The sequence below is a fragment of the Acipenser ruthenus genome, chromosome 20, assembly GCF_902713425.1.
Source record: "Acipenser ruthenus chromosome 20, fAciRut3.2 maternal haplotype, whole genome shotgun sequence".
NCBI lineage: Eukaryota > Metazoa > Chordata > Actinopteri > Acipenseriformes > Acipenseridae > Acipenser > Acipenser ruthenus.
In genome coordinates, this window is record NC_081208.1 from 864529 (window position 1) to 892498 (window position 27970).

A 27970-nucleotide genomic window follows, 5' to 3' on the forward strand; every position below is an offset into this window, starting at 1 on the left:
CTCTGTGCTCGATTACAGCTAAGCACACTGCAGGACAGTACACTGTAACTACCTCTGGATGCAATGCCATGCCTAATTATTATATGAATATTTTGCAACTACAATATATGAATAGGCATATTAGCATATTATAGTGTCTCTGTCAATAGGGACTCTGCACAGGAAGATATTCACAAGAATATGACACCATTAAGACAAAAATAAATATATGAATTGTTATTGAGTTAGCTGTGTCGCCAATTCCACGGTTTGCAATGGTTTTTAAATGGGCTTCACCACACATACCTCTCTGTGCTTTTTTACAACTTTTACAAGGACTTGTGTATTTTTTAACATGCGGGTATGGATGCAGCCTTACGCAAGGGGCAGGTTTCACACTGCGTACTGCAGAGCTATTCAGTAGGGTCCCTGTTACTAAAGGGGACCCCGATATCAACAAGGTACCAGCCAATCAAAATCCTGCTCAGAACACAAGGACAAGGGCCTTGGAGCAAAAGTTCTAAGCATTCTATAAATAGATGTATCTGCGAGGATTAAATAGGAGGCGCAGTTTGTCATGCCATTGAAGAGCAGTGCTATCTGCTGTCCCTGTTGTCATTAATTACAAAAGCCAAAAAGCTGTCCCCCCCCCACCCCCCTCGTTTAGAGCAAAGCCTTCTGGGAGTAGGCTGCCTTGCTGACGTCAAGAACAATATCCCTGCATCCACAGCTGAACTTCAAGAGCTCACACATTTCTGTCATTCCAGCCTGGGCTCAGAGACAGGACCTAAGCAAGGTAGGGATTGCTGTACAGACTCATGCAGGCTTTGTATTGCAATGACTGCTGGAGAAAAGTAAAAACTAACCCTCCACTTCTCTCACAACTTTAGATTTGATTTGTTTTCAGACTCGTCCAGTTCAGCTGTGGTTGTGCCTCACTGGGTCTTGCATTAAGGGTTAATTTTTTTTTTTTTGGGGGGGATTGCTAACTAGCTTGGTGATTGTTTTGGCATTGGAAAGGTGTATGCATTATTTAATATCTATTTTTTTCCATTTTAAGAAATACACAGTGCTTGTGTGCTGTTAACTTGAGTCTTAAAAGTATGTCACTTTATGTATGTAAGTATGTTTATTGCACACTGTTCTAGCTTGGCTGATAGAAGTTACCTTTTTGTTAGTGTTGAAGGTATAGTATTTCAGTATGTCATGTTTTTGAACTCTGTGTCTTCAGATCCATTACACTGTGCCGTGTATTCCTGTACACTGGCCTGTTTGAGTCTTGGCTAACATGTACAGAGCTCTACCCCTACGTACTGATTGTCCTAATACTTGTTGGAGGGTAATTACAGTATCAGCCTGTGTGTGTAGCTTTGTTAACCATGAGAAACCTGACTGCTGGATAACCCACTCACATTTCAAGCAGCCCCCTTGGCTATTGGATGAACTGTATTAAAATAAGCCTTTGATAGCGCTGGCCACAACACAAGTGGGCTGTTATCATTAATTTAAAAACAAGCAAAGATGTTTCGACTTGGAGAGAGTGGGAGAACTCAAAGCTCTGTGCTGTCGAGTGTTTCAGTAATAAGGACTGTTTAAAACGAATGCCCTTTGTTTTGCAAATCCACATTTTCTCCTCCGCTGAGCGCTTCCTGATTCCTTTTTTCCCCCTGTAGATGTCTGGAGGAATCTTCTCTCCTCTGGATAACCTGTACAACCTGGACAACGCCAACTGCCACCCTTTAGTGTGCCACCTGTGCCACGAGCAGTACGAGCAGCCCTGCCTGCTGGACTGCTACCACACCTTCTGTGCCAGCTGCCTGCGAGGCCGGGCCCTCGACAGCCGCCTCACCTGCCCCCTCTGCAGGTAAGACCTGGTACTGCGCGCCCGTGACCCATTGTGAAGCCCAGAGAGGTGTGGTAACGTGCATTCAAAACATGGCAAACCATGCCTCATATAATCATGGGGAAAGCAAGGGGGGAAAACTGCAACATTACTGTGCAACATTACAGTGGTAAACTTTTACATGGGAGGCACACTGTAGACAACGCTCTGTACTGAAGAAACAACCTTGTTGACAGAGCAGTTAATTGCAGTGGCCTGTTAATGGCTGTGGTGTTGCTTCCTCTGCCTGGAGAGCAGATTCATTAAAGCCCTGTGTGTCAGCTCTGGCTGTGGCAGGAGTAGGAGGTGCATACCTGGGTTCCTGAGCTCTCCTCAGCTCTCTGACTGAGCTGTCACTGACGGCCCCAAGCCCATGGCCTGTGACTTGTACAGCACTCTTTACTGTGCTCGACCCCGCAGCCCCTGAATAGAGTAAAGTGAACAAACACGACTGCAATGCAGCCCAGAGAAAGTGACAGGTGATCTTTTGCCCCTATTAACTGCAAAGGGGGTCTCAAAAACCAGTCACTCAGAAAATACACCAATCAAAACATTCTGCTCTTGTATGTTGCTGTGATTCATTTAAATAAGGACATGCATTGCATATATATATATATATATATATATATATATATATATATATATATATATATATATTGACGAGGTGCTGACTAATATAAGGTAATGAAGGTAGAGTTTCTACGGCAATGCAAAAGTTCCAAATTCTTTCAGCCAAGCTTTCAGTTTAGATGGCTTACCAAAAGAGTTTCTGTAGAGACCTTCATGGTCACATTTTGCTTCAGAAGGATTCATTATTTAACTCCTGCTCATTTGTTTTCTTCAAAAAAACAATCTTCTTATTAATTTAAAAACATGATTGTAAAAAACAAACAAACAATGCATTTCTGCACGAACGTGTCTTCATCAGGGTCACACTGATTGTGAATTGAAAGTTGGCTTTACATTTATACCAATTATGTTAACAATGAGTTAAATATCTTATGTCTGGGTCAATTAAATAATTCATGCAATCAATAAACATTGAATAATCATTGCATCTAAAGCAATTTTAAATCTGAAAGAATTTTGAACTTTTGCATTGCCGTAGAAACTCTGCCTTCACTCCATGTATATATAGAGATATACTTTTGTGTATTTTCCCATGACTGATTTGATTTGTTACCCGAGTGGCGTTCTGTGATCCATAAAAGATGCATCTCCCTGCTGTTCATCAGCTTCGTTTGTAACAGGTGAGACTGAAGATTTCACAGGCTGCTTGCTTGGCAGCTGATTTTGTATTCCGTCAGCTGAGCAAAATAGTGATGTTTCACCCATACAGCGGAGAAAGCAGCAGTGCCATTGCACTGGGGTCTCAAAGACCCCACCCCTGACAGAACTAATCACGCTGGGCTGAGTTCATGGGCAGCTGCAGTATAAATCCGGTTCCACTTTTAGCTGATCAGGAATGCAGGACGAGGTGACGGGCTGCCACAGCATGCACAGATAAGGCTGGCATGCAGTCACACTGACAGTAAACACACACACAGATATCCATTACTGTGGCACTGACTCCCTGTCATTAATACTGTGTTTACTGTACCCGCTCTTTCATACTGGTATTGTCTGGAAGTCTCTAAAGGTTTAGCTCAGCGTACGCTGCCGCACTCCATTGTGTTCATTTTAAAGGGTACAAAGATTGCTTTGCGCTTAGCCTTTTACCATGTTTAAAAGTGCAGCCATCGTTGCATGGACACGCCGAGTTATGAGTCTTCTTCATGAGTGCAGGTTTAACTGAGCAAGCAAGCAATCATGGGTGTGCTGAGTAACAAGTATCCACGGGTATCCGTCGGCCATACTGTCGAGAACGAGTAACACACCAGTACTACACAACAAAAAACAATAGCTGCTGCTCAAAAGCAAGTTGGCAAAACTTGTAGGTAATGTGTTACTGGAGTGAAATAAAGGGATTGCTGGACTGCAGCAAACAGGAATCTCTGAGGCAGGCCTCTGCCCTGATGCCACTCGGATACCCATGTAAAGGGTTTACACCAAGATAACAAAGAGATAACTAGGTCTTTGTGCCAGTGACAGCTGCCCATTAATCACAGGGTTAGCCAACACTCTCTTTGTTAGCATGCGGAGAAGTGACTCAGAAGGGTACGCTGGTTATAAATGCCGATCAATTGAAAACAATGCCTGAGCACAGGTCTGCACATCTGCTTGAAGCATCTACCCGGGATCGGCAATATTTGTTTTATTCCCCTTTAAGGATTTTTTTTGCGGTGACTTAAACACCTCATCACACATCAAGGGGTCTTCGAACCTGATTAAAATAAATGACTGAATTGAAATTAAAAATTAAAAAGAATTCTGTCCATGTGCTACCTTGCAACATCCTGTATCTTAGTACCATGTTTGTAACAGTGTTGTAGTCCGTGTTTGTAAGTGATATTGGCCTCCTCTGTTTCTACTGGCATTGCAGGAACTAGACCCTTTCTATGCATTGCAAGCCTGTATCGACTCATAAGAGACACATAAAACGCTAGATGAAAGAAGGATAATCTTGCCTCACTTTGTCCCTTGCAATCAGAGCTATAAAGCAGTGGATTCTGAGCAAGGGGAGCTCACCTAAGCAGCGGAGTCACAGTCGAGCTGCGTGTGGCTGCTGTTTCTCTGGGTACAGCTGCAGGTACGCACGTGGTTGGCCGAGTACAGGTAAACAATACAACCCAGGGCGATTCTCCCAGCGTGTTCAAAGGCTCTGAAAAATAAAAATCCAGCTGTGGCTCAATTAATCAAATCAAAAGAGGTCACTGGTTTGTTACGCGGAGCGCAGCGAGATCCATTTAACTAGAACACTCGCAGGTTGTATTTCAGCACGTTGCGGGCGCACTTATATTTCACTATAATGACCTTTTTATGAGTTGTGATGAACAGCCACCAGCTGGTCTGGGCAGATCTTTTCTGCCAGCTATCTGCAACCCCCCCCCCCCCCCCCATATCATCTGTAACACTATCCTCGGCGGGTGACCCCGGCTTCAGGTTCGATAGAGTCTTTCTTCTCAGTCTATATTTGTCTCGAGAGCTGCTGCCGATGCCTTGCGATGCTCACATTGTCACAGGCAGCCCTCAGACTTCTTTCTCTTTTTATTTCTCTCGGCTCACTGCGGACTTTTATAAGGGCGAGCTACCAGAGTGAAGAAGGAGGACAGACGGCAGGAACAGTGCGGCCTCTCCAGCATGCTCCTGAGTGAGATAGATGAGTACATGTGCGTGCTTCTCCTTTGCTGTTTTTTTTTTTTTAAGTCAGTTAGCATGCAAGCAGCGGGGGTTGTAAAGACAGTGCTGAAGTATTCCATGGTAAAAGCATAGCACAGTGAAGTAAAGCAACGCGTGGTGAAGCTCAGGCAAGCATGAGCAATGCCACGGCAAACCACACCACTGCAACGTATATGGGAGGCACGCGGAGAAAGCTTCTAGACTAGAAACGAGCGACGCAAACCGGTCTGCTTTGCATTACTACTTTGGTAACACGCTATAATAAGTGTGTGGAATTCAAATGTATTTACACGGGAACAAGCCTGTGATTTACTGTTAGACTCCATTGAGGTAAACAACATGAATTGATCCTAAACAAGCAGGCACTGAATGGAATTAGGGACTACGTCCGCTCATACGGAAGCTGACGCTCATTTTTAATCGTAACTCTTGCTTTTGATCGTTACCGGTTTCTGAACCAGGCTAAATTAACGTTGTCATTTGTTGCACAGCATTTACAATTCCATTATTTATACTCTAGAAATCTCAGCCGCTGCTTGGACTCCTGCACTCAGGGCTGTGAAAGGCTGTGTACGGCACGGTAATTATGCGATGTGTGCGGATCAGTTTCACACTATTTATAGGTCCTTCGGCGCTGTCATTTAATATGCATTATGAATTGCGGAACTAGTACATCACTGTAGCGTAGGGCTGCATCATTATGTGATCATATGTACAGTTCATGTAGATTCACTCCCAGTGGTTCAACTGCAGTGATCTGGTGCAAACAATAGTCTCACCCCACTGTCGTAGTCTGTAGCAGTGTTGTGCAGGGCCCCTGGCTGCAGTAGTTCTTCTTTCTGGCTATGTTTGGAGACACAGACAGTCCCTAATATGTGTATGCATCACCCACCATCTGGCACAGAGGGCTGAAGTGAAGCTGCAATCTGGATGATTGCTTTTGTTAATTCTCCAGTCTGGCTTTATTTAAAAACGACTGGAGCATCACTGAGTGCTGTGCTAGTCAGAGGGGTGCTGTCATTCCCCACCTCTGCACAATGTCTGCACTCCATGGATATGACATGAACCTGTGCCACGGACGGGCCTGATGGTGCATTCAAAATGCATTTGGGAGTGCCTTCTAATGCCTTGATTTGTATTAGCTTCAGAATGGATTTTCAGACAGCTATAAATTTTAGCAATTAAGTTCCCATTCAAAGAGGTTATTTTTTGCATTATTAACTTTTTTTTTTATTTTTCAGCCCGACGATGAATCAATTATTATAATGCATCAGTAAAATAACAGCGCAAAACAATCAGTGGATTAATCCTGGGTTCCCTAGTATGAGTAAAAAGTAAAAGGAATCCTTTTGACATCTATTTAGAATCCAGTTTGAATACTGTAAAAAAAAAAGGGTAATCTTGAATGAATGCATTTTGAATGTGGAGAATGTTGACTTGAGCTGTTAAGCACTCTGTCGGCTCCCTGTATTAAAATGTCACAAGTTCACATGCCATTGCAAAGTGTCAGGCTGGGACCGAGCAGAGGCGTCAATGGCAGCATGGGATCCTCCCACTCCACAACGCGTGTGCAAACACCCCCCTGTTCTGCAACGCGTGTTCTTTAAACGCTGCATGCACGAGTATAGGCAGGCACGCTATGCCATTCTTTCATTCACTGTGAGAGCTTACAGAATGTATGGAGTCTTCTGTGATCACGCTGTACTGTGAGGGTTGAGTAATCACAATGTAACCACATCTGCAGTTCCTCCTGCAGTGGGTCCCACTGAAAAATTCACCCGGTACCGCGGCTACCGTGGTAACTCGAAGAAAGCCCATCTCTACCGCGTTCGTTGCAGCTTGAAGCGAACTCAATACCGTCTTTTTCCAGCAGGGTGCAGCAGAGGAATTGACTTTACTGTACACTGCTGTTTATTAACAAGATGGTTTCTGCTTACAGCAATTGTAGTTTCCTTATTAAAGGCCCTTAGGCAGGCTCAGTGCCCAGAGGTCTGAGGGGCACATGGTCAGGGAACAGTGTGTGTGTTTGTTTCTATTCCAGTAGCTGTCGTAGCCGGTGGAGGATTTGTGTAATCTAGGAATCCAGCACGCTGCTATTTCTGGAACACAATAACTCTGTCGCTAGGGAGGGTTGACGTGCTGGCGTTCTTTTTCTGTAGATGTTGCGGTTAATCAGGTGGTGCCCAGATTTAGGGTTCCCTACGGCTCTTTACACTGTTGCTAATTATAAAAACAAAAATGCAATTAATACAGCTTGACTGCTGGGAATATGTATGTGTTTTGGAAGTGGATGTCATTGTTTTTAAAGAACCAGACATCTCATTTGTACCACACAGCAGCTGGAACCTGTATTAGTCAAGACAATACATTTCCAGGCAGGATACAAAGGGTTAAAGCCAGGCGGTTTGTAAAATTAGTTTTGAAATAAAAAAAATAATAAAAATAATGTTTTTTGGCTTTGCAAACTTGACTGCATGCGAAACAAACCCATCAATAAATGATCAATTCGTCTGCTAGTGTACAATAAACAAACCGCAGATATCAGCCTACAGCCACGCTGTGGTGTACCATCAAGGGGTTTAAATGAAAGGGTCCATTGAAGTTTAAATCAATCACGAAATAACAACAAGAAACAAACAAGATTTGAATCAAAATCTATATCCCTAAAATGACAGGAGCTCGGTGTCATACTTCTGGAAATTCTGAGTATTTCTCTACATAATCCTTTCCAAATTCATAATTTCTCATATTGTGATTAAGTGGCATCAACCTCGGCAGCGTTGGATTGCAATTCAGTTACAAGTTTATTTGGACTTTATTCCATTCAAGTCCTTCCAACAGCCCCTGAACAAATGCAAAATACCGCTTGATCGCCCTCTGCTGTTCACTTGTATGATCACCACCCCCACAGCACAAGCACTGCTTAAAGCTGCAGTGCTCCACAATCCTGTTTCAGCAGCTCAGGAACGAGAACCCCTGCTTCCCTGTTTCAGACACCAATCGATAGTGAAAGGAATCAACGCGCTGCCCCCAGAGGACAAGCTGCTCAAGTTCCTGGTGGACAACTCTGCAGACTGCGAAGAGACCGTCCAGTGTGCCAACTGTGACCTGGAGTGCAAGAAACAGGTACCCAGGAGCCAGGCTAGGGACTTCTTTAACATCTGCACTGCTTTTCAGTGCACACAGGGTTACTACGTGACTCCGTGTGCACTGGGACACTAGTTTGGGGCTTTTTCAACTCGCAATGCATTCTTGTTCCTTTTTCCCTGTTTCCCAGCAGGACTTCACTTACCAGAATGCACTGGGGTGTGAGCTGGAAAGCCTGAACTGCCTGGTGTACATGGAGTCACACGGTAACCCTGAGTGCACATACAAATCAACAGGTGTTAATAATCCCCAGGCAGGAGCATGTGTGGGAAACCCAATGGAACAGCATTGTGATTTGAAAGCTCTCTAGTTTTTCCTGTGTTGTTCACTCAAGACCTGGGGGTCGGGGAGGGAAGGTAGGCGGGAGGGAGGGAGTGCACTCAGGGCCCCCATCTCCTGTTCATTTCGGGGAGGGTTTGGAGAGGGAGGGGTGCTGCAGTGTTTTAAAAGGCTCTTGCTGTGCTCTTGTCTCTGTTGCCAGCAGGATGTGGATGCAATGTATTATTGCAACACTTGTAACCAGCCCCTGTGTGGCGCCTGCAGAGAGGACACCCACAAGGCCAAAATGTTCTCCCGCCATGAGATCGTGTCCCTGGCCAAGCGCACCAAGGAGATCCACAAGAAGTGCTGTGAGTATCTGCTTGCAGCTGCATCAGCACACAGCCCTGCATCGCTACAGCAACACAGAGCTGTGCACAGCTACAGCACAGCAACACAGAGCCGTGCACAGCTACAGCACAGCAACACAGAGCCCTGCACAGCAACACAGAGCCGTGCACAGCTACAGCACAGCAACACAGAGCCGTGCACAGCTACACAGAGCCGTGCACAGCAACACACACTCTGGAGCACCTATTGATTGAGTAGTAGGGCTCAGAGAAGACATTGAGAAAAACAAGCTGAAAACAGAACTCAAGACATTTCATTTAGAGGCTTTTAAGAGGTTTTAAGTTGTTTTAATCTAAATGGAAGGAATACTACATTTTATTAAGTACAGCTCTGGCCAAAAGTTTTGCATCGCCTAGAATTTTAGGATTGAGATGTAATTTAGAAATTGTATTTCACATAATGTAATCAAAGAAACTACAAAATGATATCGCAAAAGTCTACCGTCTAGTACAGTACCTTTTCATGTTCGAGTTCAAATTTCACATTTTTTACGTTTTTTTTGTTAACTATATGAAAAACTACAAAGTGGTATGCAATTCAGTATGTTAACATAACACGATTCAGCAGGTTTCACTGGACTTTATGAAGCAAGATTAGTTGATTCTATAGGGTGAGGCAAAGCTCTTGTCCCGAGCTGTGTATCTTTGTAAAGGCGTTGCAGACGTGAGGGTGTACATTTGAGTGGAGATCTGCTTCTCTGGGAGGACACAGCGATGGTCTAACCGCCCCTCTCTCTGTTTGCAGCCCTGCATGAGGAGCTCTACATCATGTTCTCCACGGAGAAGAAGTCCATGCTCTGCATTAACTGCTTCAGAGACACGCAAGTGTAAGCAGACAGCTGCGCTTTCATTGCAGGAGCTGATCAGCCTTCAGAGAAATCTCTATGAAAAAGCTTTTTGGTCACACTTTCAAATAATGGCTGCAAATCCATAATGAATTCCTGAATGTCATCTGCACTTCCTCGGAGTTCTGAAGTCATTCGTTTTGAATTCAGCCCCCTGTTAATTCACATGGATTCACTGCACTAGATTATTTTCACTTGTAAAGGATCCCTGTTTTCAGACTCTGATTGCTTCTGATTATTAAAGAAAGCGCATCTCCCATTGTAACTCCCCATCCCTGTTCATTCCTCCCTGCACAGGGAGAGCAGAGCGCACTGCATTGATATTGAGACAGCGTATATGCAAGGCTGTGAAAAGCTGGACCAAGCCGTCCTGGTAAGAGTGGCACTGGTTTGTAATTCAAGCAGCGTAGAAACGGGGAGAGGAATGGTGCTAGACTCCAGCAGCGTGTGCAATTATGCCCCTGCATTCAAAACAGAGACATGTATTGCTATCATTTCTGATTGTTTATTCAGATGTAAGTAACACACGGGTGTGGCGCCTGTGCAACTGCAGAAGTGCTATAAAAAGGATCTGGAGATTCGTTTACACAGACATTGCAATGGGAAGCCTTTAACAGCTAAGCCATTAATCGATTACTGATCGCCACAGCTTTTATTTTACACTTGATGAATCGCACTGGTGCCCTAGTAGAGGCCTCACATATATATATTATATTAGCAGCACATGCATGTACATTTTTTTCTATACTTTTTAATAATAAAAGTTTTCTCAATGTTATTACATGCATGTTTTCCGCTGATCAGGAATGGGTTGCTGGTGGCATGTCTTTATACAGCATGTTATTGGAAAGTGGTTGTGGTTTTGAGACTGTACTGAGTGCTGTGCCCTGTGCCCTGTGCCCTGTGCCCTGGCAGGCAGTGAAGGAGCTGCAGACGTCGGCTCGTGAAGCCATCGTCCTGCTCAAAGCCATGATCGAGGAGGTGAGGGACAATGTGGACGAGGAGGAGACTGCCATCAGCACCCTCTTCAACAACATGCAGGTAAAGATCATCTCTCATGGACCTCAACATGCAACATCCAGTCCTGAATCTGAACCATTACCGTCACCAACATGCAGGTGTCTTCATCTCCACTAGGGGTCACTGTTTCCTTTGGGAACATGCAGTGTCCCAGCTCACAGCTAGACATATTTCTTTATCAAGTTTAGCTGAGCTACATGGAGGACACAGGCTGTCAAAAGGCTTAAAGAGTTTTTTTGGTCTGTTTTAGGAGAAGCTGGCAGAGAGAAAGAAGATCTTATTGAAGGCTGCCCGAAGGTAAATACAAATCCAATCTCCAGGTCCCTGCATCCCGTGATGTTTCACTGATTGCTGGTAACTGTTCATAGCGAGATACCGTAGCTGAAACAAGACAATTCTCACCACTCGATGCGTGTGCAACCCTGAAATGATGGCTAAATACCTGCAATGCAGGCCTGATGCTGTAGAGAATAGTCTGTTGAGAATAATGTCCACACTGCTGGCATTCCTATGGCATTGTGTGACAGCTACCTCGAGTACCAATAAAGTACTGGGTTACAATGCAAGCTTAATATACAATACAGTATTGTTTACCCTCGCCTACCTGAGTGTTGGATGGAGCAAAGCTCTTACTTTTAAGAGCGTTTTTGGTTGGCTTTGCTGCCCCCTACTGTGGAATGAGAGTATTGCACGGGGCTCCATACGCAGGTTCAATCAAGGTGAGCGCTTTGCTAGCCCCGATCATGGTGGAGTCGAAGTCGTTCTCATTTTTACAGTGCTTTAAGGAAGGAACTGGCTAGTTTCCAGTCGCTAGTGGCCCTGGCCCTAACCTCTTAGTTTGCGACAGAGAGCTGTGACGGGTCCTCTCTTGCATTTCCCAGCCAGCACGAGGAGAAGGAGCGAGCGTTCAAGGAGCAGCTGTCTCACCTGGCCGCCCTGCTGCCCACCCTGCAGGTAAGGACCCTGGGCTCAGAGTCTACGGCTCACCCCTTACAAAGTATACTGTAAACCAGGCAACGTCTGCAGCAACTTCACTTTGTACGTGGAATTTCATAACATTGACCATGGGAAACTCTTCTGAGTGGCTCCGCGGGGAGCTAGCAGCCCTGTGGTCTTCGACTGCCTCCTTCTACCAAGGAAAGCTCCAAAAATGAAAGTCTCTCACCTTTGGCATGCTGGTACGGTGCAACACTCTCAAAGTGAAACTGTCTTCTCCTTGTTTTGAGGTCCACCTGGTCTCCTGCTCTGCTTTCCTGAGCTCCGCCAACAAGTTTGAGTTCTTGGATCTAGGCTATGTAAGTATAGACAGTGAGTACAGTCCTGAGCAATCCATTGCTGCACAAACACTGAAACACTGCCACAGAGCTTTACTGGTTTATTTTAGTGTCACCCCCGTTTGATACCCACACAGAACAGCTTCACTGACACATCACACAACACCGCCCGCTACACAGGTACAATGTAACGATTACAGTGCAGCTGGAGACACTCAGTGTAAAGTACATCCACTCTCTTCTGTAGCAACTGATGGAGCGGCTAAAGAAAATCGTGAAGCTTCCTCACAGGCTGAGACCAACACAGAGCTGCAAGGTGAGCTGGAGATACATTGAGGTTCTGGGAAACTGGCACCGATATCAGCATGGGCAACAATACATTTATTAACATGTGCACAGATCAACACGGAGTACCGCTCGGAGTTCGCTCGCTGTCTGGAGCCCCTGCTGCTGCTTTCTCATCGCAGGTCTGTGTCGCTGACAGGAGGAGGGGGCGGAGCCTCAGGGATCAGCAACGCCAGCGCACTGTGAGTCTTCTGCTATCCGATTGGCTGTGTGCAGATCACAGGGCCCCGCTACCTCACAGCTCAGGTACAGTGAGACTATAGCAAACCAAGTCAAGGAGAATAATTCATATTATTACCCTTTCTCTAAACTTAAGCACAATCATTGAGAGATAGAGACAAAAGGATAGATAGAGGGATAGAGACAGGAGATAGATAGACAGAAGGATAGATAGATACAGATAGATACAGAAGGAGCGATAGATAGATAGAAGGATACACAGAAGGAGAGGTAGATAGATAGAGAGATAGATAGACAGAGAGATGGTGCCCTGATGTTAATGCAGCACAGGGCCCTCTGATCAATACACACCAGTATTATTATTGGTATTGTTTTTTAAGGTGAACTGTCCCAGATGGTTTAAATGGGACAATACTGAGATAAAAGGAAACCATGCAACTCACACACAGTATTTAAAAAAAAAAAAAACACACTACTTAGAAAAAGACATTCAAAGTGTAATTTTTTGTCATGCGAGTTGCGCGGTTTCCTTTCTGTTGATATTGTTTTTAACACCGCAGCCCGCAGTTGATTTTTGTGCGTCAGTCCTGTTTTGGTGTACAATAATGAGATACAGCAGCTCTCCCCCCCCCTCCCCCTCCTCTCCCGAGTGCACCATCACAGCAGCAGCTCCTCAAGCTGGTTCTAATCCAGATTTCGTGGAAGCAGCAGCTATTTGATCTGTTTGTGCTGTTAATCATTACAGCTGTTAGCTTGCATTAAAAAGATCACAGGCAACAGGAGCATTGTTAGCTCTTACTCCAGATCGTATATCTGGCAGATTCTTCTGATCGCTCCTCCCCTTTATTTCTTCCTCTCCTGCTCTCCCTCTGTACCTCATCTCCTCCCTACATCTCTCCTTACCTCATACCCTCCATCCTCCCTCTCTTGCTCCTTACCCCAAACCTTCCCTCTCTCCTTACCCCATACCCTCCACCCTCCCTCCCTCTCTCCTTACCCCATACCCTCCATCCTCCCTCTCTCCCCTAACCCCATACCCTCCACCCCCCCCTCTCTCTACCCCATACCCTCCACCCTCCCTCTCTCTACCCCATACCCTCCACCCTCCCTCTCTGCTTACCCCATACCCTCCATCCTCCCTCTCTCCCCTAACCCCATACCTTCCACCCCCCCTCCCCCTCTCTCTACCCCATTCCCTCCACCCCCCCTCTCCATTGGCACGCTCTGTGCTGTCAAGGTGCTGGAATCTGGGCTGGTCTCCCGTGTCTGTGTGAGGCACAGCGAGCACTCTGATAATCCATTGCACCTCCTCCCTCTCCGTTTCTCTCAGTAACTCACTGTTATCCAGTCCTGGGAAACAACATATTTATAGATGCCAACTGTGACATTGGCTTCAGAGCACACTCAGGAGGAGGTCACAAGGGCTGTGCAGTCTCTATCTCTCACACACACACTTTCCCCAAGGAGTCAAGTATTTCTCTTTTTTTGAGCTGTTGGTGTTGCAAGTTCAAGTTTGACTGTATATCCCCCCCCCCCCAGGATCCTTCACTCTGTTGCTGTGCAGCGGATGGAGTAAAGAGAGCAGATCGGAAGTCCACTGAAATAGGAATACGAAACCTTTAGAAAGCAAGTAGGACAGACCGTACCAGATGATGCAGGGCGCATCACGATGCCCCAAACCTGCCTTTATATAGAAAGTGACTTCCGCTGGGGTCTCTCGCAGGCACAGCGACAGCCGTCCGCGCCCCGCTCTCCCCTCTCCCGAGTGCAGCTGTGACGCACGTCCCCCTCACATTTTCCACATAAATCAGCCGCTGCTTTCAGCCTGCCTGGCGAGCGCTGCGAGGAGATTGGCCGGCTCATGAATGCTGGGTGGCCCTTTAGCAGCAGGAGGCTGATCCAGGACTATTTTTATCAGAATTTCACAGAACTCTCCAGGATAGCGCTCAGCAGGCACTCTGGGAGGGCAGAGGGAGTGCTCTGTACAGAATTTCACAGAACTCTCCAGGATAGCGCTCTGCAGGCACTCCGGGGGGGGTGGGGGCATGAGGCGTGTTCTGTACATATATTTAGTTCTGCTGATGTTACGCTGCTTCCAGATGTCTGGAGGGTTTGCAGTCTCCAGATTTCGTGAGTAGCACTTGAAGGATATCTCAGGGCAGTCGAGAGAGATCCACAGGACTGCTTCACAGCACGACTCAGTCCAGGTAAAACGCTACAGATTTTTTTTACAGCAAGGATTAAAGCTGTTTGTTTGGGCTGGAATGTCCCTGCCCTTCTTCATTCACTGCTCAGTTCTCTGATACTTAGGAAGGACTCTTCTTGGGAAACGATTTCAATTTCTAGCATGCCCAGGAAGAAAGAAAATTACTAAGCATCTTTTGCTGGCTTAGCTTCTTACTGTAGAATCAGACCAGACTTTGTGTACTAGCTGATACTGTGAGGCATGTCTTGGTGTATGGCTGACTACTCTTTCTACTGCACTCCCTGAATGGGACCTGCACCCCCCTGAACGTTGAAATGAATTCAGACATACCTGAAAACGCAGTTTCTACCTCGCCTCCACTGTGCAACGTCAAGATTTCTGTCCTTTGCCCAGAAAGGGTTAAAACACGCGTCCCGTGAATATTTGTAAAATTTGCTTCCTAGTAAGTTTGCCAGGTTTGCATCTGAAGGAAGTCAGATAGGTCGACAGGAGTTTTGGAGATTTGGAGGAAATTCAAGGCAGTCGATTGCAACAGAATGTCCTGCGATGCCTGAGCTGCTGTTGGCGTGGTGTGTTGTTGTGTTAGAAGGGTCTGCGTGTGTTCAAACAGCTCTGGAGATAGTGAGTAATCCACTGCACAGTGCCAGGGCAGCACAGCCTGTGCAGGAGGGACTCCGTCAGTAGTGGAATGTGTTTGGGCTGGTTAGTGTCAAGCAGCACAACATAGAGAGAGCACAAGAAACCAGAGGAAGAGCTGCAGCCCTGCCAAAGCAATGCCTGAGTCTCGGAGGATAAATGCACCTAATCCTGCTTTTAACTACTGTGGACATGTAGACTCTGTAAGGGGTGTGGAGGGGTTATGTTACAGAGGTTTCCTTTTAACAAGGCTTCTTTACATTTGTAATGCGTTTCCTATGCATTTTTTTTAATGTAATATACTTTTCACTATTCTCAGATTTCACTGCGCTTTCCTTGTGCATCTAACAAGGTGGCAAGCTTTAAGGGAAAGGCAAATGTGAGATCAGGTGCAGAAAGGCAACGCCCCAGACTGCCGCGGTGCACCGGCCTTGCTGACTTGTTCCCTTGTGCTGTTCTTGCAGGCTGCAGTCGCCCCTCTCCCTGACGGTCCCCTCCTCCAGCGACATGTCCCTCTCCGCGGCCGTGGTCCGCAAGCCCACGGCGCACCGCTACATCAGCACCAAGGTCCTGCTGGCCGAAGGAGACGAGACCCCCTTCACTGAGCACTGCCGCAGCTATGAGAACAAGTACAGGGTGAGCAGCAGCCCCTCCAGAGGAACACGTTTCCACTGGGGAGAGAAGAGAGGGAGAGGGAGGAGAGAGGAGAGAGAAGAAGCGAGAGAGCGAGAGAGAGGAGAGAGAGGAGACAGGAGAGAGCGAGAGAGGAGAGAGCGAGAGAGAGGGAGAGAGGAAGGAAGCGAGAGAACGAGAGAGGAGAGAGAGCGAGAGAGAGCGAGGAGACAGGAGAGCGAGAAAGAGAGAGAGGGGAGAGAGAGGGAGAGGAGAGAGGGAGAGAGAGAGAGAGCGAGAGAGGAAGAGAGAGCGATAGAGAGGGCGAGAGAGGGAGAGGGAGAGAGGAGAGGAAGCGAGAGAGCGAGAGGAGAGAGCGAGAGAAGGCGAGAGAGCGAGAGAGGGAGAGAGGAGAGAGGAGAGAGAGAGAGAGAAAGAGGTGATGCTTTGGGAATGCTCTCCAGTGCTGGAGAAGTTACCACTGCACCGGGTACACTTACCAAGGCTTGGCAATGCTGCTGTGCTTTGCAAGATCCGGAGCTAATGCAGCATGGCTTCAGATTGAATGAGAAACACTCACGTTGGTCTCGGTGTACCTTAATTACCGGAGTATAACATGCACCCTGTGTATAGCGACTATGCCACTTTGAGTTCAGTGATACGCACCTATTGTATAACACGCACCTCTTGTGGCCCGCCCTATCAAATACATCATAATATACCGCAATACAGAATACTGTTACTCGAGTAAACTGTGTATATACCGTGCAACCTTTGTACAGCATGCAGGAACTCTCCTAAGCAACGGTGTCCATAGCTGGCCCTTCCACTCCTGGTCTTTGTTCCAAACCCTGTTCTAAATTGTTAACTGAACCAATGAAACCTCCCTCCAGACCCTGAAGTAGTTAATGATATAGCTGTACCTGTTAAACCTGGAGTGGAACGGCTGTCCAGGACCGTGTCTGGACATCCCTGTGCGGTCTGTGGTGATTGAGGCTTGATCGACGGGTCTTCCTGGTTTCCATGCAGACCCTTCAAGCAGAGATCCAGAAGCTGAAGGACCAGGTGCAGGAGATGCATCGCGACCTGACCAAGCACCACTCCCTGGTCAACACCGACACCATCGGGGACGTCCTGCACAAATCCCTGCAGATGGACGGGCAGATCGCCTCCGAGTACGCCTCTGTGGAGATGATGCGCGCCATGTTCGAGGAGGTAGGACCCTTTGCTTCATAGCGACCGCATCCCGGCCAGCGCGGAAACAGCGTTCCGCACGCGACTCGGGTCTGAAACGGAACTCTCATGTCTCTTTCGTTTCATTTAGATTTGGGAAGAGACTTTTCAGAGGGTTGCAAACGAACAAGAGATTTATGAAGGTAATTTCACTTTCACTTTTCCTAAGTATTAAGTTACAGAAAGACGACCGCCCTAGGATAACTGTAATTAAATCAGTTTCTTATATTGGAAAAAGTATGCACTTTAGAGCATTAGATTAGTTTACTGGTTTGCAGTTATGAGTGGCGTTGTCTTCCCTATACTGCAAAGGTCTGCAGGTTTTAATGGTTATCCTTACTGGACCTGTAAACAACCTTGCAGTGTTGAAATTGAGATGTGTATGAAGGACAGTGTTACCTGACGATAAATAAAGTCTCCAATCCAAACTCATTTGTCTATAACTCAGTGATAGGGGTGTGTTTGAGTACTTGCCTTTAAGAAGTATTTAAATTGTCAGGTATTAAATAATTCACAACACTATTAATGTGTTCATTTCAAAACAAGAAAAGCTGTCCTTCTCTCACTTTTACAACTGAGGGCAGCAAATGTTCCTTTCCTCCTGGGGCTCTGACATTTTTACTGCCATACTGAGGCCTTAAGCCGACAGACACTCAATCTCTCTCTCTCTCTCTCTCTCTCTCTCTCTCTCGTCTCCGCACAGCTCAGCTCCACGACCTGGTGCAGCTCAGGCAGGAGAACACCTACCTGACCACCATCACCAAGCAGATCAGTCCCTACATCCGCTCCATCGCCAAGGTCAAGGAGCGCCTCGAACCCAGGTCCGCCGCCGACCCTTCCTTTAAAACGTATTGCACAGCGCTTTCAAAAAGAGCAACGCAAGCCTACTCACAGTGCAGCGGGGCCTCCCAATGAGCAAAAAGCAAAGCCAGCACAACAGAGCAGAGGCTGGGGTCGAAGTGAGCCTCTCCACCTCTCGGAAAAACAGCTTCAGCCAGCTGCATCCGTAACGGCAGCGTACGCCCGAGTCGCAAAAGCTTTAACTTGTCATTTAAAATAAGGATATTCACATGCGGTTTGATATTCACGAGACTGTTCTGAATTGCTAGTGGCTTCTTTATGAGATCAGAGCAGTTTCGCAAATATCATAAGAGTTCAACCTTTTGCGAATAGAGCCTGGTATCTGTTTCGACTGGTAAAGTGAATACTAGAAAATAAACTGAGGACAAGCTGTCTGGAGATCCTTGTTCAACAAGAGTTTGGCTTGCATTGCTATTATTGTTTAATAAGCATCTCATCCCTCCTCTGCACAGGCTGAAGGAGTCCAAGGAGCTGAAGGATGACCGGACAGAGACCATGCTGCACATCTATGATGACAGTGCAGCGTGCAGCGAGGCTCAGCACAGGTGACTCTGCGTTACCGTTCCTCAGCTGGGTGTTGGAGAGTTGAACTGTGCAGGAGGGGTGGAGCTGGAACAGCACTACCCCTGATCTATAGAACTAGATTCATATAATCTGCATGTGCCTATTCTAAACCTTTGTGTTGTTCCACTTCAGTGACAAAATACACTGAATCTCACAAAAAAAATATCAGAAACGTGACTTTGATCGTTTACCTACTGTGGTGCAATTTTTGAAAAGGTATTGTAGAATTTTATATTTAAAAATAGACGGGTACGTTTCCTTTCCAGGCATGTTCTCAAACCGAAATAATTTTGTTTGTCTTAAAGAAACGACCTGACGTGCGGCGCCGACGAATGCCGGGACAAAACGGCGGAGAACCGAGAGAAGATAATCGACAACCGCTCTCTGAACATCCTGTCGGAGGAGTCTGCGCTGAAGACGAAAGACTATTACCGCTCGGGGAAGCAGAAAAACAGCGGAGACCCCCCCGGCAGAAAAGAACTGCCCGTCTAACGGAGACGCAAACCCCCTTCCTGTCCTTCAGCAGAGACACGCAGCCATCGTCGACACGCGGGAAGGGACAGACTTTTACTAGCATCTTTCTTTGAGGGGGCAAAAACAAATCCAGCGGACGCAAGTCTCATCACACGACGGAATATACGGATGCTTTAGGATGAACGGCTGCTCCCTTGGGAGCTGCGAAACAGCCGTGCGCTCCTGATACTGCGAGAGTCACCCAGTGGAACTCCTGGCATCGTTCTGTAGACCCGCTCTTGGGTGAACAGCCCAGGGTAGAATCCTGCTTGTTAATTTGCCTCTCAGTAACAGTATTAACGGCGTTGCCACTAGGTTTCAGGCGGGCGTTTGCGTTGAAGAAGCGAGCAGGATCTTGGAAGATATACCCAAGGAAGGGAGCAGATGTCGGGACTGAAGGACAGTACAGTATTGCAGTACTCTTCTGAAGAGGCGGGGTTTAGATACCTTTAGTCTGCATTTGTTTAAGCAGAATTCTGATAAAAGGTCAAAATGTTCTTTAAATCACTATAGTAACTTATTCTAAAGTATAGAGTTTTCTATAGGCTGTAATGTATCACAATTACTGTATTGTTTGCTGTAACACATATATGTTAGTCCTTCAGTACTGAGGACTTTACTGAACTGAACTCCCAGTACAGATTTATTTTTTTAGGTAAATATTATCTATTTACAATTTTAAATCCATTGATGGTTCTGTAACTTGTCGCTTGGTGATGGTTTTGCAGTGTACAGAGCATGCACTAAAAACTGTATTAGAAAGCTAATCTACTTTAGTGAGCATTACGGATAATGGATACAGATAGCGATGCAAAATGGTTTGAATCTACTGTTTTCATCTGCACCACGAACTGTAAACCGTTCTGCCTGCTGCAAATGGGAACACAAGAGTGGTGCAACCTGACAAATTGATAACGATGATGAGGGGAGCAAAAAAACTGTGATTGTGTGCAATTCAGAAAAGATAGACTACTACGAGACAAATGAAAAGGCTTTTAACCCTGCTTGCCCCTCCCCCCCGATTACATTTCAGCATTTAGAGTGAGTTTAAAGAAGTGTCTTTATATTAAAAAAATAAAAATAAAAATAAAAATCACAGGAAAGGTGGTGTTCTTCAAATTTGGATTTAATCAAAGTGACCGTGACATTAAAGCCTTTTTCAGAAATCACAAATACTGCCCTGCCCCTAGATGGCACCCTTGAACCAGTGGTTCCTGTCCCGCACATGCACTGGAGCATGCAAATCTGTTTCAATACCAAACCATATACATAAACACACAGACAGGCAGGCAGGCAGGCAGACACCAGCACACTCTACAGCAGTGACTCTCAACCACGGCCTCGAACCCCCTCTTCTCATTCCAACTGAGCTCTGGATTACTTAACTAAAGCCTCAACTGAACTAACAATTAGCTTAATTCGATCTTTTTAACTGTTCTCAGATCCTAACACGTTGCAGATTAAGTTATTTCTACGATGTTACAGTTAACTTGAAATCTCCAACTCTTTATAAGAGCTGAAAACAACTGAGCTAATTGTTAGTTAAAGGTTTAGTTAAGTAACTGAGAGCTCAATTGGAATGAAAACCAGAATACATGGAGGTCCCCCCGAGGACCAGGATTGAGAAACATTGCTCTACAGCACAAACTCCGCATCCGGCACCAAAACCAGATTCCGGTCCAGGTTTTCATTCCAACCTGTTTCAGTTTCAATTGCAGTCCAGGGTCTGTGGTCATTAATAATTATATGAAGAATTTAATGTGAAGCCAGGAATGGATCAAACTGCTATGCAACGGGAGTCTTATTTCCATCCCTGGAACACAGGGACTTGAAAAGGGGTTTCGGCCAATTGTGAAAACTAGGAATGCTCAAAGAAAAAAAAAAAAAAAGAATTTAGTAATGCAAGCACTTTATTTGCATATCCCCTCCTCCGCCAGAGTCTGGATCTCTTAATTATATTAAAATACAATAGAAAAGGATAATTTAACTCTTCCCAATACAGTCAATATTTACAATCACACCTGGGTTTTTAAATGATGAATGACACGTGACACTTTGCAATGTATTAACACTGGGAGGAACGCTGTACGCAACAGATGGCTTTTCAAAACCTGATTCATTAAAAAACATCTCCAACAAACTGGTCGTCTGTTCTTAAAGTGTTGCACATTCTGAGTCCATGACAAAGGTTTGCATTGTGGTCGTGCAGGTTACACTGCAAAGAAAAATAAAAATAAGAGTTTGCATTTCTTCAAGCAAGCTGATTTGGTTTGAACACAAACTCCTTTTGAAGCGAGCTTTTACTAAACAATAAAACAAGAAGCTACAAAACATCCCCACAGGCCTGGGTTCCTGCCTTATTTTAATCAAAATAAATAATACAGCAAGAGAGAACATTACTGTCAGCCAAAATGGGGACATTATCAGGTATAAGAAATACTCTGTCTGTCTGTCTGTCTGTCTCTGTGTGTGTGTCTGTCTGTCTCTGTGTGTGTGTCTGTGTCTGTCTGTGTCTGTGTGTCTGTCTCTGTGCCTGTGTGTGTGTCTGTCTGTGTGTGTCTGTGTGTGTCTCTGTGTCTGTCTGTCTCTGTGTGTGTGTCTGTCTGTCTCTGTGTGTGTGTCTGTGTCTGTCTGTGTCTGTCTGTCTCTGTGTGTGTGTTGGGTGGAACATTTTGTAAGCAAGCTTTGGGCTTTCTCAAAACACAACAGCTGAACACAGTACTCAACGCAGAGCTGTGGACATGTGAAGAGACTCTCTGCCATGGACCACGATTCAAACACCGCCTCTCAACTCCACTGAGCCCTTGTAGATTTATTCCCCAAATCATTAACCCCCTCGACCTGCAGTTCATTCAACAAAGCTCCCTGTCCAGAAACCAAGCAACAACAAGACAACGAATAACCGGCAAAGCAACCAAAGCAAACCCAGCTGCCACTGGCGACCGTGCTCTGAGATGAAGTAAAGGGACGAGTCCTGATGCGCACTCTGCAGCCTTCAGTGACAGGGGATCCCAGAGGCAAAAAAGGGGTTTTAACTGACCCTTCCCTGAGGAGGTCACCAAACCTCCCAGTCAGTGCCTTCCCCCACCCCTTCAACTGAAATTCATTACGCACTTCAGAAGCCTTCGGTGAGGTGTGCGTCCCCAGGGGAGTGAAGGTGAGGAGGGCGGTTTGTTTAGGATGCAGGGGTGGGGTATGCGGGGTCGGGTGAGCGGGTGGGAGGTGGGGGGGGGGGGTTCTGTGTTTAGGGCTCCATCTTGATTCCTGTGATGAAGGGCAGGCCCGTGGGGACCTTGCTCTTATACTCCAGATAGTCCTCTCCGAAGAAGTGGATGAGCGTGATCTCCTCTTCCTCGATGCGCTCCCGGAAGAACCTCCAGGAGGCCAGGGCGTATCCCAGCACGCACAGCGGGTTACACAGCAGCACCTGCAACAAGAGCCACAACCACACCAGGGGCGATTACACCTGTGCAACCCGGAATGGAGCTGAACCTCCACACACACCTGCCTAACTGAAACTGCATCACATCACTGATCGATTCCAGTTCAAGCACACACGTGTGTCATACGATCATTATTCTTGTATTTTCAACCACTTTCAGTGACCCCATTTGTTTGGAAAAAAAAAAATAAGTGACGTAGTTCTGTTTCTGTATTTGTAGCTGAGATTATCACTGCTTGGTTATTTAAAATGAAGAGAACTGTAACTAACTGAACCAAATAGCACTGTAATTGTAACTGCAATTTCAGCAAACCGTTTTGCAACGCTGGCGTGGCAGACTGTGCTGCGAGCGAATCAGAAGGGACCGTTTCCTTTCCTCTTCCTACAGCTCTCCTCATGAACCCCCCCTCTCCTTGTGCGCACTGCAACGCTTCCCGTGGTGGGTTCACGCGTGGCTCACCTGCGTGCCGATGCTCCAGTAGAACCAGCCCACGTAGGAGGGGTGCCTGAACCAGGAGTAGACTCCGGCGGTCACCAGCACGTGGCTCTGCGCCTTCTCATTCTGGACGATGTGGTTGAAGTTGGAGCCGGCGGTGAGCATGGCAGACTTGCGCAGGCACTCCCCGATCAGCACCATGAGCAGCCCCAGCGCGCTGAGCCAGGCAAGAGGCTTCAGCTCTGCAGCAAAACATCGCCACAAGCACGTCAGGGTCTTCCATTCAACCCCCTCCTCAAAACATCCCCACAAGCACATCAGGGTCTTCCATTCAACCCCCTCCTCAAAACATCCCCACAAGCACGTCAGGGTCTTCCATTCAACCCCCCCCTCAAAACATCCCCACAAGCACGTCAGGGTCTTCCATTCAACCCCCCCCTCAAAACATCCCCACAAGCACGTCAGGGTCTTCCATTCAACCCCCCCCTCAAAACACCCCCACAAGCACGTCAGGGTCTTCCATTCAACCCCCTCCTCAAAACATCCCCACAAGCACGTCAGGGTCTTCCATTCAACCCCCTCCTCAAAACATCCCCACAAGCACGTCAGGGTCTTCCATTCAACCCCCCCCTCAAAACATCCCCACAAGCACGTCAGGGTCTTCCATTCAACCCCCCCCTCAAAACACCCCCACAAGGACGTCAGGGTCTTCCATTCAACCCCCTCCTCAAAACATCCCCACAAGCACGTCAGGGTCTTCCATTCAACCCCCCCCTCAAAACATCCCCACAAGCACGTCAGGGTCTTCCATTCAACCCCCCCCTCAAAACATCCCCACAAGCACGTCAGGGTCTTCCATTCAACCCCCCCCCCTCAAAACACCCCCACAAGCACGTCAGGGTCTTCCATTCAACCCCCTCCTCAAAACACCCCCACAAGCACGTCAGGGTCTTCCATTCAACCCCCTCCTCAAAACACCCCCACAAGCACGTCAGGGTCTTCCATTCAACCCCCCCCTCAAAACACCCCCACAAGCACGTCAGGGTCTTCCATTCAACCCCCTCCTCAAAACATCCCCACAAGCACGTCAGGGTCTTCCATTCAACCCCCTCCTCAAAACATCCCCACAAGCACGTCAGGGTCTTCCATTCAACCCCCCCCTCAAAACACCCCCACAAGCACGTCAGGGTCTTCCATTCAACCCCCCCCTCCTCAAAACACCCCCACAAGCACGTCAGGGTCTTCCATTCAACCCCCCCCCCCTCAAAACACCCCCACAAGCACGTCAGGGTCTTCCATTCAACCCCCCCCTCCTCAAAACATCCCCACAAGCACGTAAGGGTCTTCCATTCAACCCCCTCCTCAAAACATCCCCACAAGCACGTCAGGGTCTTCCATTCAACCCCCCCCCCCCCCCCAAAACATCCCCACAGGCACGTCAGGGTCTTCCATTCAACCCCCTCCTCAAAACATCCCCACAAGCACTGATATTTCCTAAAAGTTTTTTTTTTTTCACTCTTGTTTTCCTGAAGCCGCTGTGCCGTCCACAAGAACGGCGCTCCACAGAGCAGAGAGAGAGAGAGACTGCAGATCTGTAACAATGCAACCCACCCTCCCCTCCCCAAACAAACCCTTTACTCTACACTTACTCCACAGCTAGAGCACGAGGACGGACTGACCTGGGAAGAGCAGTTTCTCCACAGTGAACTCCACCCAGGACGACACGGCTGCCACTTTGTACTCCAGGCTGTGGTTGAGGAGGAAGGAGTCGAGGGAGAGGCTGCGCGGGTTGATGATCGCTGTCACCAGGTACTCCGAGTAGTGAAAGAAAGACAGCGAGCACATGTACCTGCGAGCAGCAACACACAGGGAGGGAGTCAATAAGTACTGCATAGCGCTGTGATCCATTCCAGGCGTTAACTGATTAGTCTCAGTGTGCAGGTAACAAGCTCAGGTGTGTCTTATTAAACTCATAGTAAAACCTGGAGTGGATCAAACTGCTTATTGCCATGCCTGTGTATATCAGACTACAGTAGTACAGTACAACTGGTATGCTATGTAATATTGTTGTATAATAATAATAGTAATAATAATAATAATAACTACAATTGAATATCAGTGGTCTTAATAATGGAAATAAGACTCCCACTGTATAGAAGTGCGAGTCATTCCTGGTTTCACTGTGAGTTTAATGAGACACACCTGAGCTTGTTACCTATACACTGTCGCTAATCGAGCTTGTGTTAAAACCTGGACTGGATGAAACTGCTTTGCAAGAGGAGTCTTATTTCCATTGCCGCTATACAATGAAACACGCAGTTTATTAAATGTTTTCAATCTAGAGTTAAACCTGCAAACAGCCCATCCCTGAATTCACTGGCTTCACAGACAGGACGATCAGAAAACAATTACACTTCAGAAACTGCCAGCACTGTGGATATTGTGAGCACACAGGAGCTGGTAAAACAGGACGGGGTTGTGTCAGGTGGTTAAGGAGACTAGCGTGTAACACTGCAGGCCGCTCACCAGCCGAAGGGTCCCCACGATGTCTTGCTGAAGCTCACCAGCAGACCACAGCCGAAGGCAAACCCCAGGAAGCAGGCTCGCACTGCAACCTGGTAAAGAGGGAGAGAGAGCAGGGGAGTCTCAGCACGTCGTTCCACTTCACTGAGGCAGCATGTTCTCTCAGCTACTGCAGCAGATTCAAGAAAGCACTGCAGGGCTGGGAAGAAGCCTGCTATTGCACAGCAGTCCCGGTTCAGGGTGTGCTAACTCAACTCCCAGATCAAACTGCTACACAAAGAGATCTTCTTTCAATCAGGGTAAGAATGCACCACACTACAGGACAGCTAGCATGCAACAGAATACTTCTGTATAATAATAATGTTATTGTATATCAGCACAATTTGCTATTGGTTTATGGAATGGAATTGCTTGAATTGTATTTAATAGTAAGCAAGACACTATAAAATAGGTTACTGTTTTTAATACAAGTAATTTGAGAACTGACTTTTTTGGTTTTTACTATTAGTTTCATCAATGTATGATTGCCTGTGGAATGTTCAAGTTCATACGTCATTCATTGTAAATATGCAGTCTATCGTTGTGTGATAGTGGGCGGTCTAGCCAGCTACCTTTACAGGAAGTTATATAAAAAAAAAAAACCCAAAACAACTAATACCCATTCATTATGGAAAACTACCCTGTGTTAATACATTATAACCGGGAAATAATCCGATTAGCAACTCCATATTACTATTACAAACATATCCTATACACACTGTAGGAATAAAACAGTGCTCCATAATTGTGCTCTAGTTTCAAGTCTCAATGAAGATAACGATGGGCGTCTCTATTTGAAATACTCACCGGTGCTATAGACAGAACAGCAGAGATAAATCCGGCTGGACAACTGACCTCAATGCTTAACAACAGGATCAACTAACAACTTTGAACGTGGCTGTGTACACCAGATTATTTTAAGCAATGCATTTCTCGTTTGCTTTCATTTAAATGAGCGAGCATTGCAGCTACCATTGCAAAGTGACAACCACTCTGCACATGTTAACAAAAAATTTAAAAGGTAAACACAATACTCGTGTTAGTGTTAGGAGTGAGAATTTGTTGCGTTACCTGGTAGACCGGTCCCTTGTACAGGACTAGCAACAGTCCATTCACCGACGCGACATACACAGCGATTGCTATTTTAGTGCGTATTCCGGGGAGTAGGGTCTGTACCCACGCAATGTCTGAGCCGGCAGCGGACAGCAGCGGGATGCAGACCGCACCGAGACCCAGGACAAAGCTGTAAACACTCGCTCGCCCCTCCGGAACAAACTTAGTACCAGCCATGTTGGAGACCAGGAGAGACCCTGCTGAAACATCGCGAGTTTTCTTTTTTTTCTTTCCCACAGCCAGAGCGCACGCGATTATGCAAATCATCTAAGTCAAGCTCCGTCTGCCTGTGAGACAGCAAGGTATCCTATGCCTAGAAATAATGTCCCTCTTTCCAGTGTTACAGTGCACTTTGAAAGGTTATTTCCCTTCATAATTACCGTGGTGGAAGAATACGCTATAAAAAATACAAAAGTATATCAAAGCATATAAAGTCTTGTGCAAAAAAAAAAAACACTATATCAGCTTGGGAAATATCTGTTACAGTGCAAAATGATTTTTGTAGCCAGGTTTCATGCATGCCAGGTGACTCCGGGAGTAATTCCTTTGTGCACTGCGGTTATGAAACCCGTCGATATGAATGGAACTGTGCTGGAATGTACCAACCTGCTGCAGTACGGCTCATCGGCCACTAGAGGGGAGTCACCGCAACATGCTTACAGCAACAGGATCCATTTATTGTAGATGTTGTAAACAATGAAGCGACTGCCAGGGTTGCATTTTACACTAACATGGGAGTTAATGCTGGCTCTTACCAGTTAGTATTAAAATTAGTTGACCTACTTATTATGGGATGTATACTTTGAAGTGTTTGTGTTAGGTTTATAGTAGTACATTGGCAGCTTGACACGAAAAATTGTTTTCTTTTTTAAAAGACTTTAAAAGGCTCAATACTGAATCAATTGTCAAGACTGGAGACTGGATTATGATTCAATATTTCTATGTTATATTCCAAAACTACTAATAGGGCTACTGTTGCTAAGTGGTCAACTAAAACCAGCCTCAAGTGATTTAAAAACTATTATTATTAACATAATTACTAAATCAAAAATTAAAATATTGTTTGGGCCTACAGATCAAGGCCCCAAGCAAGACCTGTTCTGTTGCCATAGCTACCCAGCAGCAGTTCACTGGACTCTCCCTCTCCCTCTCTCTCTCTCTCTCTCTCTCTCT

The 27970-nt window shown here is 46.3% G+C and overlaps 2 protein-coding genes across 3 annotated transcripts; one reads left to right on the forward strand and one right to left on the reverse strand.

The window, feature by feature from the left end:
* Window positions 1-695: 695 nt before the first annotated feature.
* Window positions 696-21136, forward strand: LOC117425457 (RING finger protein 207-like). Of its 2 annotated transcripts, XM_058993002.1 has the most exons (18): window positions 696-775; window positions 1653-1843; window positions 8134-8266; window positions 8772-8916; window positions 9701-9782; window positions 10098-10173; window positions 10716-10841; window positions 11071-11117; window positions 11702-11774; window positions 12047-12115; window positions 12342-12410; window positions 12494-12621; window positions 15926-16097; window positions 17103-17288; window positions 17398-17449; window positions 18010-18127; window positions 18620-18712; window positions 19037-21136. In XM_058993002.1, the coding sequence occupies exons 2-18, from the start codon at window positions 1653-1655 to the stop codon at window positions 19221-19223; spliced, it is 1947 nt and encodes a 648-aa protein (XP_058848985.1). In that variant the 5' UTR covers window positions 696-775; the 3' UTR covers window positions 19224-21136. The 2 variants fall into 2 exon arrangements, with proteins under 2 accessions (XP_058848985.1, XP_058848986.1); XM_058993003.1 differs by lacking the exons at window positions 696-775; window positions 1653-1843 and adding an exon at window positions 4924-5130 and having other exon boundaries at window positions 8769-8916.
* LOC117963633 (protein-S-isoprenylcysteine O-methyltransferase-like) lies at window positions 20353-27002 on the reverse strand. The gene is made up of 5 exons (XM_034904442.2): window positions 26756-27002; window positions 25649-25737; window positions 24802-24971; window positions 23147-23364; window positions 20353-22671 (listed from the first exon to the last, which is right to left on the reverse strand). Exons 1-5 carry the CDS (start codon window positions 26972-26974, stop codon window positions 22489-22491), a joined length of 879 nt encoding a protein of 292 aa, XP_034760333.2. The 5' UTR covers window positions 26975-27002; the 3' UTR covers window positions 20353-22488.
* Window positions 27003-27970: the final 968 nt, after the last annotated feature.

Bases quoted from the DNA above. Each gene is read 5' to 3' on its own strand.
- LOC117963633 (XM_034904442.2), bottom strand. From the start codon at position 26,974: ATGGCTGGTACTAAGTTTGTTCCGGAGGGGCGAGCGAGTGTTTACAGC. The intron at 25,738-26,755 runs GTAACGCAACAA...CCTCTTTACCAG, and splicing joins ACAAGGGACCGGTCTACCAG to GTTGCAGTGCGAGCCTGCTT. The intron at 22,672-23,146 runs GTGAGCCACGCG...CTCTTGTTGCAG, and splicing joins ACTGGAGCATCGGCACGCAG to GTGCTGCTGTGTAACCCGCT.
- LOC117425457 (XM_058993002.1), top strand. From the start codon at position 1,653: ATGTCTGGAGGAATCTTCTCTCCTCTGGATAACCTGTACAACCTGGAC. The intron at 10,842-11,070 runs GTAAAGATCATC...GGTCTGTTTTAG, and splicing joins CCCTCTTCAACAACATGCAG to GAGAAGCTGGCAGAGAGAAA. The intron at 12,622-15,925 runs GTGAGTCTTCTG...CTGTTCTTGCAG, and splicing joins ATCAGCAACGCCAGCGCACT to GCTGCAGTCGCCCCTCTCCC.